A 10,643-nucleotide genomic window follows, 5' to 3' on the forward strand; every position below is an offset into this window, starting at 1 on the left:
AATACCGGGACCAGTCATGGCCGTACCCGCAGCAAAAAAACAAAACAAAAAAACAAGAACAGATTCATCAGTCTCCAGAAACCACCACTTGTTTAAAACCTGCGCCACGTATCAGTCTTCAGTAACCACCACTCGTGTAAAACCTGCCCCACGAATGCTGGCCATCCACAGGGTTACAAAGGGCATATAAAAAACAGTGGGTCAGAATCAGGGCGTCAGAATTCCTGAACTAGTGGTTATGATTAACGGGGATTGTCTGCCGGTCGGCTGCCGTGGCAATATTGCTACCACTAACTAGCGAAGCTAGGATGAAAGGCCAGCGGGACCGTTCCCTTCCCGCGATAATTGCACATTCGCCCTTGCGTTGATTCGCTGAGCCCTGGCTAGTCTTCCACACTTCGACGCACTTTGCTGACGACCCGTGCAAGTAAACTCAAGCAATGGTAGCAAACCAGAGCGTTGATGTAAAATCCCGTAACAGCCGTGTTCCGCAGCAGTCCTTGGCCGTCCCGGAGTCCAGTCCTCGAGCCCCCCCCCCCCCCCCCGCTCCGAGCCGACAGACGGCCCGTCGACCGCAGGTGGTGACGCCGCCCAGGCCCACCCGCCTTCAGCGCGGGCACATGGCGTGCCGGCCGCCGTCCACGGGCAGCGAGGCGCCTGTGATGAAGGCAGCCCCATCCGACGCCAGGAACGCGATGGCGGCAGCCACCTCGTCCGGCTGGCCGGGCCGGCCGAGCGCGTGCGTGGTGCGGCTCCGCTCCAAGAACTGCTCGTAGGCGGCCTCGTCCAGACCGCCGCGCTTCTGCAGCTCCGTCACCGTCACGCCTGGGTTGACGCCGTTGACGCGCACCTGGTGCGGCGCCAGCTCCAGGGCCAGGCAGCGCGTCATATGGTCCAGCGCCGCCTTGGACATGTTGTAGGCCAGCAGGTTGGGAAAGGCGCGGATCCCGTTCACGCTGGAGACGTTGACGATGTTGCCCTGCGCCGCCACCAGGTGCGGCACGGCCAGCATCGTCAGGTGGTACACGGCGCGCACGTTGATGCCCATGAGGCGGTCGTATTGCTGCAGCGACGTGGTCTCGACACTGCCCAGCTCGAGGATGCCGGCGCAGTTGACGAGCACGTCCAGCCGGCCATACTTCTGCACCGACTGCTCCACCAGCCGCTCTGCATCTGGCTCACGCGTCAGGTCGCCAGTGATGGTCAGCAGCGGCTGGCCGCGGCCCGCCTCCGCGCACTCGCTGGCCACGCGCTGCAAGTTATCGGCGCGTCGGCCCGCCAGCGCCAGTGTGGCGCCACGGCCGGCGAGCAGGCGCGCTGTGGCCGCCCCAATGCCTGATGAGGCGCCTGTCACCAACACTACTTTACTGCTGAAGGCCATCACTAAGGCTTGGTGTTCTTTTGACCTGCAACAAGGGATCAATTACAAAAATACTACTTTCTTAATCGTAAATCTCTGATAGTTAACTGAAATTAATATCACAACTTTATATAAATACAGATAGCAGACACAATTTCAGCACCCGTGTGCTGTAAATCGCGAGCACTCAGAATTTGGCTCAGAGTCAGCACTTTATCACCATATGGCGCAAGGTTGCCAGGCCACCATATGACAACGTGGATTAATTTTTTGAAGGCTGGCTCCCATCCAACAGTCCTGAAATCAAACGTGCGTGACTATCATGAGCAGGGCATGGACCAATATGTTACATCCCTCAATTGCCAGGTGGTGACGACACACTTGACACTACATATGGAGATTTGTTAGCAAGATATGGCATGTTACAAGACCTCGCCGGGGCAGGGTAGGGGTAAGGGTAAGAACGAAGTTTTAGAGCAGGTTTTGGAAAGTTTGGGCGGAATTTTGCAAGTAGGGCAGCTCATCTTTTTGGTGGTTTAGGGTAGCTTGTGGTACCTTGAAGCAGCCATTATGTATATCGACGCAGATTTGTTGAAGAATTGCGCAGAAGTAAAGGAAATTGTAGCAACAGATTGACATATTTCACGGCGCGACACGCATTCCACGCGTTTTAACAAGTGAGCCTCTTCACTGGCCCTTCCGCCAGACTCCTCGGACGCAGCGAGTCCTTTGTATGGTGTCCGTGGTAGCGGTGGCCTTGGCTCAGCTGGCATGTCGGCGACCCGCACGGTGGATGGATGCCGGGCCGCTTCATCGCAGCAACGGAGAGAGCAGTCCCGGGCCCCGCTGCTCGGCACGACCTTGCAGTGTTGTGTGATGTCATTAAGTCTTGGAAAGTCTGAACTAGAAAAAGCCAGAACTCCTAGCCAGTGAGGAACAAGCTGCAATTTTTGCCAATTTACGCAGGAAAACATCTTGACTCAAACGAAATTATCTCATCCTGTACTGAGTACAAACCCCAAACAGGAGAATGAGCATGTCATGATAAGGGTCAGCAAGGAAAGAATGGATATTTAATGGAAGCCGATTGGCGTTGGTGTTGTTGTTGGGCGGTTGTCTTGATCATTGATAAACCGGCCGCACGGGGAGGAAGTGATTATCAATGGGATGCTGCAGCGATGACGTAGCGGAGGAGTGCGCTCGAATAGGCACTAGTGGGCGGCTTGCATGTGACCGATGCGGGGTCTGGCAAGCAGCACTTCCTTGGGGCGATTATCTTCATTAATTTTCGGCCAGTATTGTAATATGAGCTCGATTGTGTGCAGATGGTGATAAGCGCGCTGACCTCCATCAAACTGGAGAAAGAGACGAAAATGTAAATTGATGACTGCAATAATAGCGGAAAGGGGACGCGAGCGATGATTACATCCCAGGAACATGATACTTTGTTCTCTGTAATGAGACGCCAAGTGTTTCACCACACCTTCTCTGTATTTTAGTCTCGCACCGTCAGGGGCTGCAGCCCCTGACGGTGCACCTGCACTCGCTGCTCTCCCAACGGCGACTCCCCGACAGCGGGGGCCGCGAGCCGGGACCGTGCGAACGAGCCGGGACCGTGCGAACTGCGGCGGCGGCGCGCATCTGCCGCGCGGCCGGGGCCGGACTGCGAACCTGACCACGTGCCGTGCCCCGTCCCAGCAGGGGCGCAGGACACATACAACTGCACTACGAGCACCCCACCCTGATCCTAATGATGAACAGGTACACAATCGCACGGCCCCGGCTCGTTCGCACGGCTTCGGCTCGCGGCCCCCGCTGTCGGGGAGTCGCCGCTGGGAGAGCAGCGAGTGCAGGTGCCCCGTCAGGGGCTGCAGCCCCTGACGGGGCAAGACTAAAATACGGAGAAGTTGTGGTGAAACACTTGGAGTTTCATTACATTTTCCTTCCTCATCAGCGACGCCGCTTCCATAAATATTGGCGTATCCCGTTATCTAAAGAAATACTGCGTGAGTTTGTTGAGGAAGGGAGCAGAGCGTTCCACGCATGTCGTTTATAATCGGATGGGATGAGTTACGAAGAGTGCTGAGCGCTTGTCCCGACGAATGAGAGCCTGTGCATGTGACTGTCTTTTGCATACTACCTTGACGCGAGGCGGGGCTGTTAAGATTGTTGTTAGTTCAGCCGTATGCACAGTGCTGAAATTTCACAAGCGGCTTGATTTACTGTCATTGTGATGTACGAAGGCGGCTCCTGTGCAGCCATCACCCCGGCAGCCGTCAGTATAAATAAAGGTGTGTTGGTCATATTCTCCTTCGGACTGAGCGACGAGTTGCACTTCGGTTTCTGATACGTTTCGTTTTTTGTGTTTAAAAAGAAAGATTACGTTAGGTATGGGGTCGCCCCAAAAGGGTCGGGGACTGGGAGTTGGGTCGTATGGATGTCCGGGAGATTACGCGTTCGTTGCGCTCGAATAACGCGAGTGTTTATCGTTGATGCTGAAGTTCCGCGTTGGTAACTGTGCGGCTGGGGCCGAGGCATGCGAGAGTGCTGTATGTGGGGTTACCAACGTGCGCTGTGACGCGTGCGTAAAATCTGAGAAGTTGTAATTTTCGTCCGTGTGGTAGGGAGGGGATATTCGTGTGCGCTAGCAGATTTGGGACCGGGGAGGTGCGAAGTGCACCAGTCACTATACGGAGGGCTGCGTTCTGTATTGTCTTCAGGGTTTCGACTTATTTGGAAAAATATAAAAACGAAAAACATGATAGTCCAAGATCGGGCGTACCAGGGAGGTATAGAAGCGGAGGAGAGTGCGTCTGTCGCCCCCCCCCCCCCCCCCACTCCCGTCCTGCTATGCATTTTATTATGTTCAGTCGTCTGGCGCACCATTGCTTAAGATCAGCAAAATGCGCATTGGAAGTGAGACAGCGATCTGATGTTATTCTAAGGTATTAAAACTGTGAACCGGAAGGATTATTTCACCATTAAGATCCAGGGGGTGGGAGGTTGAACATCATTTCGCCTAGAAAAGACAACTACCGCTGACTGTTGTGTGTTGGTTGTGTTTGAACAGAAAGCGTATGTTCGATATAAGGCGGCCCAAAAAAGCTCACAGGCTCGGAGTCAGGTTACAAGGAATGTGTGGGAGATCAAATGCTCGTTGCGCTCCGGAAGCATAAAGACCAGATGTGTCACATTGTCCCAGCGGTGTCAACGCCGTCTAAATTGCTGTCTTCTTATCCTTATCGCTAGTTAGATTGTCTTGCTTCTTATCATGTTAAGCCATGCATGTTGCTACCAGCACAGCCCCTGCAGTCAGAGATCCGCCAATAAATTGAATAAATTGAAGTGCTTCAACGACAGATCTCGAGCAAAATCTTGTGCAAGTACCAAGCTTTTTATTAATACCAGTTCACGCAGTTGCTTAGAATAGGTGGACCAGCTGTAAACAGTCGCATACCAGCAATGCGCGCGGCAGCTTTTAAGTCGCGAGCTTTTATTCTTCACATTATGAAATGTTGATGCATTTTTTGAAGGGAATGTTTCACGTTTGAAGATATTGAAGTAACATGAGATATAATGAGACAAGCTCACTTATTACTATTGGCATGCTTCTAAGTCGAAAAGGTTGCTCAAGGTAAACAACTCCTCCGTTTTGAAACGACAAGCGCTTGCGCGCCTGCTTCGCTGCGCACAATGCAAATAACTTAGAACTGTTAATTATCTATTATTTGCAGTACGACATCGTATCTTGCACAACACGGATTAAAAGCCAATTGACAGCCGTTATAGTTGGTTATTGTGCTCGCGAACACCAGATATGGATGACTCGACCATTATATTTCCATCTTATTTCTTGGCCTTGATCGCCGCATGGATTATGAAATGGCAGGATATGAGTGACATTATTATGACGTCACGAATTTCAAGGTGACCTTGAAATACTCTCCCCCAGTCTATCATCTTGGCGGGCGTGCAGCTCAGGATTTAGACGGGTTTCAGGTCTTACGATCGGCAGGGCTAGGAACTGCACCAGTGGTCTTAAGATGGCTATTTACTTTAAAACTCCATGAAAATGTGGAACGCTCCTGTTTAACCTATAAATTTGTTCAGTTACGTGAAAAATTAATGCAAAAGTAGGTCGTAATCGAACAACATACCAATGGACTACATTCTGCAAGGATAATCAGTTACGATGTTTTTAACGATCTGTAAATTCTCGCTTCAGCACACAAAGCCTTGTTTCCCAAATCGCTGGATAATATTTAAAACAGAAGGCTAGTAGGAAAACGCTATACATATACATCGACTAGCCATGCGACGTCGTGGAAGCCCTATGAACAATACGCGATAACAGCATGACTTTGTTTTGCTGAGCACCTTGCTAACAAACGGCGTCACTAGCCAAGTTAAGGCCGATAATTCCCCGATATTTTTGCCTTAAGTTAACTACCATAACCTAACCTTCCGCACCTTTTTCATGCTGCCTTTTCTCATTTTTTTGCACACATTGGAACATTGTTTTAGTTAAACATGAACCGTCGGAAAATACACTAGACGTGGTGCAAACAATTCCAAAATTATTGGCCTGTTACGCACGAGTGGGTTACAGACCACGCGTAGGCACGAAGTCACCACCGGGGGCACGGTCTAAAAACCGGCATATGACACAGACAGACAAGTTCTCCGAAACGGCTTATCCGATCGCCTTGAAACCTTCACCATTCGATTACGTGTAATGAGATAAGTCACGGGAGGCAATATTGAGTCCTGACCTGAGGTCAAACACCTCGAAAGCGCGAAGGGAAGATTTTGCATGCAAATGCAGACAACCCAAATATCAGGGCCTGCTGCACCGATCGCTGTAAAACTTTCACTACTGCATGCCCCATACCTGAATCCCTCTTGCAGTTCCAAATTGGCGAACCTTGGTCAGGTCAAAAGTCGTCGAATTCAACGAAGTCCAAAATTCTTGCTAGCAGACAACTTATAGGTCAGAATCTGCCACGCTGATCACTGCCAAACCTTACCACCCAATACGCCATTTCCTCTTATTCTCTGTTGAAGTTGCAAGCATGGTGTCATTTATAACCCCGCGCTTTCCTTTACGATTGTTCCGAGGAGACGTGCAACTTGGTCAGGCTGGCCCTATGAGATTGAAATTCTCCTTAGCGGAAGTGTTGTGCCGAAAATCACGCACTGAATTGTGCATAGTGTCGACACGATTAACAGAACATTGGCAGCGAACACGTGATGGTGCGTGGCTGATCATTGTGTGTGGTGTGCGAATACCGTTTTGTCGTGATTATGTACATGTCTCCTCAGCAATCTTCCGGTGGTTTCTGGTTTCAAGTCGTTCAAAAGTACGCCGAATCGAACTGAGCATAGACCGAGGTGGGCCGATTTGGTCAGTGTCCTACTGCAACAGACCAATGACCTAAGAATCCTCCTTGGGAACATGCTTTCTGCACTCTGTATATCGCTCGTCGCGGATGTACACGTCCCAGAAGCGAAAAGGGGTAAAACTGACGGAAAAGACGTCACCGGTTTAGTCAACGGGAACCTTGAGCTCCACCGCGCCTATTGTGCGCCGCCGTGTCAACGCTTGATTCGACGATTACAGCCGTCTCAAATACACCGAATTAAATATACCTTGCACATTGTACTTTGTGTGTGTTTGTGTGCCTTTGCTCACCAAAAAAAGAAGACAACGCCATTGCATTAGCGCACATGTGTACAAATGTATCGCTGTAGCGTGCACAACCGCGAAAAAATGCCCGCGCGTTTCGGCACTACCAAAACAATTGCGTATGGCTTCATGGCACATTGCAGCTGTTAGGTGTGTCCCATCGAGAGGTAAATATTTGAAATGATCGGAGCAATCGTTCCTGAATGAGCAGTTTGCAGGCAATAATTTTGGACCTTGAGAAACTTGACTGTTGACCTGGCCTAGGGTTATCACAGTTGGAAATGTGAGCCCTGTAAGAGGGAATCAGTTGTGGGGCATCCTATGGTAAAGGTCTGGCAGTTATCAGTTTGGCAGGTTCTGAGCGATAAGTTGCCTGCGATCAAGAATATTGGACTTGATGAAATTTGACAACCTTTGACCCGAACCAGTCACCAATTCTAGAACTGCGAGGGAGAATCAGGTATGGGGCATCCGATAGTGAAGATTTTTTTAGCGATCGGTGCAGTAGGCTCTGAGATCCGAGTTGCCTGCATTTGCATGTAAAAAAATTTTCTCCGCGTTTTCGGGGTGTTTGACCTCAGGTCAGGTTCTCGATGTCGCCTCCCCAATATTCACCTCATTGCACAGAATCGATTGAAGGTTTCAAGGCGACCGGAGGGGCCGTTTCGGAGCATATGCGTGTCTGCGTCATATGCCCGTTTTTGAGCCCTGCCACCACCCCAGGTCCGATTGGTCAAAAAGATCCGTGTAACATCGCCGGCTCTCAAACTGGAGAATGACCGCGCACAGTTTCGCAAAAGGAGTTGGGAGGAGGGGCGAACAGCAAAAAGACTTTAACTCACCCTGAAAAACACAAAAACGGGTTCCTGTCCCGGATTGGAGACGCTCCTCGAAGCTGTGGGGTCCGGAAACCAAGTCGGTATGTGCGTGAGGGGGTGGGGCATGGGGGCGCTCAATAGGGATTCGCAAAATAATACATCCGAAAGTCCTTCAAACTACATTTGCACCGTTCAAAAGTTAAACTGGGGTGTATATTTTTACCTTTTTAAGACTGCCCGCTGCACAAATCAAGTTACTGCGACACCATAAATATTGTCAGTTCCGCCGCCAGACTCCAGCACCACTCCGCGGTGCTCCGAAGGCTAGTCCGTTCTTACTACCGATCTGAAAATCGCACAGGTGAAATACACACCCAGATGACCTTCTAAATACATGACAAATTTATGCCCTTAAGGGCCCAAAGATACTTCTTCAGATGCGTCATCATTTCTATCCGCCAGTGTGTCACCGCCGAAGGTCAGCCGTGGGCTCGGGGCGAGGCAGACGTCACGGGGCCAATGGAGAGTGCAGCGCCGAGTGTGGAGGTTTTTGTTGCTAAATTTGCAAGTGTGCATGTTCAAAACTACATGACACAATGTTTTATCACTTAATCACTTTGGTTGAATGCTTAACAGTTCTAAACAACACATGGGTGGCTACAGCACTGCAATTTTTAACCTTTTTTAGTACGGGCTTTCAACATCACGAACCATTTATCAACCATTTCCCCCCCCCCCCCGACCTCCACCCATTGTCGAAGCCCTGGCCGAACGACTGCAGTGCACGTGAATCAGAGCATTCATCTGATATGAAACACCACATTGCCTACCGTCACACCGCTTCCAGAAGAGGGCCAAATTCGGAGAGGAACCCCTTTAGTTGATTGCTCAATTCTAAATCCAATGAATTTTACGATCCTCAGTAAGCCATGCCTTATTTCCCCGAACTATATCATCACAATCACAACAGAAGGATATTAGCAGGAGGCCATACGTCAGCTAGCGTAGCCACGCCTGCAAATTACAATGACAATGACACGTGGGATTTTTTCGTTGTGCACCTTAATAACAAATGGCGTGGCTATCATACCGAGGGCATACACTTTCCCGGCGTTCAATCCAATGTAGTGTTATGCTACCTAGAAACAGTTCACATGACCCAATCTATCCATTCCTACAGTAACGGGGGAGAAGGGGGGGGGGGGGGGGAGAGCGAACTTCTCCCTGTGCTCAGCTGACTAGCCCAACACTCAGCTGACTCGCCCGTCATCACCGATCAGCGCCATCTTTCCGACGCTATGGCGTACTACGAACGTTGTCGCCGGTACAACGCTATCATTTACTTTCAAGGGCGAAATACAAATACATGTCCAGACACAGATGTTTATTAGGCACCTCCATTCAATGGGCTTTATGGTGTTCATATCAATACATCACAAAACAATACCATGTCCAACATGTATTCACAGATAATAGTCAATACTCACAAATGATATAATTCCACTGTTCACAGGTGTTGCTTGGCCTATAGGTTATCATTTGAAAGGTGGAATCAGCCTCCAAGAATGCCAGAATGCTTCATATGGAGAAAAAAATTGATATGGCATACCACAAAGGCCACTGGAATGAATATCTTTCAATACAAGCTACTAAAATGTTGCTAATTGCAATGAAGCATGATCTGGCCAATGTTCTTCACAGACCAGCCAAAAACGATGAGCTGAATCCTTTCCCAAAGCCAAGAAAAGCATAGCGACTAAGAACGCGCAACATTGGGCATGGCTGATCTGTGCAACAGATGGCGGTTACACATCAGTGCCCATGCTACAAGCAAGCACTTCTGTTCCATTTAAGTTGTAGAGACCCGAGTATATGAACCACGCCCAAGGATCCATACACCAACATGACGAACGTCACCATCTCTCTGACACGCCGAAGTACACAATGGCCGTCGAGAATATCACAACACTACTTCTTTATTTTCGGTAGCGCCACATTTGGCAAAGTGAATACAATCCAGCCAACGGGGTCTTAAATGGTTTTCTACAAGAGGCAAATGTTGGACATAGGATACTATGCAAAATTAACTAAAAATGAATGTACCAGGGATATTAAATTTTACCTACCTGAGAGCTTCACCCGGCAAGATTTAATGGACGTTCACCCTTCGTGACCTTAGAGCATTAGTGTGGAGATGGATCAAGAGCCTTTTCGATTTACTTAGCAATACCGTGAAAGAGAACAGAAAAAGGTGGAGAATGCCAAATGTGATTTAGGGAATAAATGTTTCTTCCAAACATTTATACTCATTTAAACTAGCTATAAAGCTCCAATAGCTATGTTTTGCTTCTCCCGTCGTCTTTCCCATTGCAATACAACACATCACTGGGCTTCCATGTTCTGCCATTTCTAAACCCTGCCAATGAAATAATATATGAATGAATTATTATGAGTGTCCGCCAACAGTTAATAGCTTGTATCACTTTCACGGCATATGAGATGAGAATAACTCCAATAAAAACATTTACTAATTATTTCGACCATTATTGCATGCCCATCTCTGGCAAACGGAGAACAGCAAGATCGATAATGGCGGCATGTCATCATTGCTGTGCTGTATAAGTCGCAAAAGGTTAACCAACCATTACAACATCTAAGCGACATAAGAAACAAACTCAAGTAAGTTACATGTATCTGTCGCGATGTGGCAGATTGGTCTTGGTTGGGAGAGTTGAAGACGTGGGATGATGGTAGTTCGGTTGGCCGCATTCGTCTCATT

The 10,643-nt window shown here is 49.2% G+C and overlaps 1 protein-coding gene across 1 annotated transcript; it reads right to left on the reverse strand.

Annotated features, from left to right (window-relative positions):
* Nucleotides 1-607: 607 nt before the first annotated feature.
* LOC119110881 (3-oxoacyl-[acyl-carrier-protein] reductase FabG) lies at nucleotides 608-10,062 on the reverse strand. Its single transcript, XM_037234758.1, has 2 exons — nucleotides 9,991-10,062; nucleotides 608-1,406 (listed from the first exon to the last, which is right to left on the reverse strand). Exon 2 carries the CDS (start codon nucleotides 1,379-1,381, stop codon nucleotides 608-610), a length of 774 nt encoding a protein of 257 aa, XP_037090653.1. The 5' UTR covers nucleotides 1,382-1,406; nucleotides 9,991-10,062.
* Between the last annotated feature and the right edge of the window lie 581 nt (nucleotides 10,063-10,643).

Source organism: Pollicipes pollicipes, unplaced genomic scaffold, assembly GCF_011947565.3.
Source record: "Pollicipes pollicipes isolate AB1234 unplaced genomic scaffold, Ppol_2.1 Scaffold_7243;HRSCAF=8683_pilon_pilon_pilon, whole genome shotgun sequence".
In the NCBI taxonomy this organism is placed as follows: domain Eukaryota; kingdom Metazoa; phylum Arthropoda; class Thecostraca; order Pollicipedomorpha; family Pollicipedidae; genus Pollicipes; species Pollicipes pollicipes.

Coding starts and splice junctions, on each gene's coding strand:
- LOC119110881 (XM_037234758.1), bottom strand. CDS start 1,381: ATGGCCTTCAGCAGTAAAGTAGTGTTGGTGACAGGCGCCTCATCAGGC.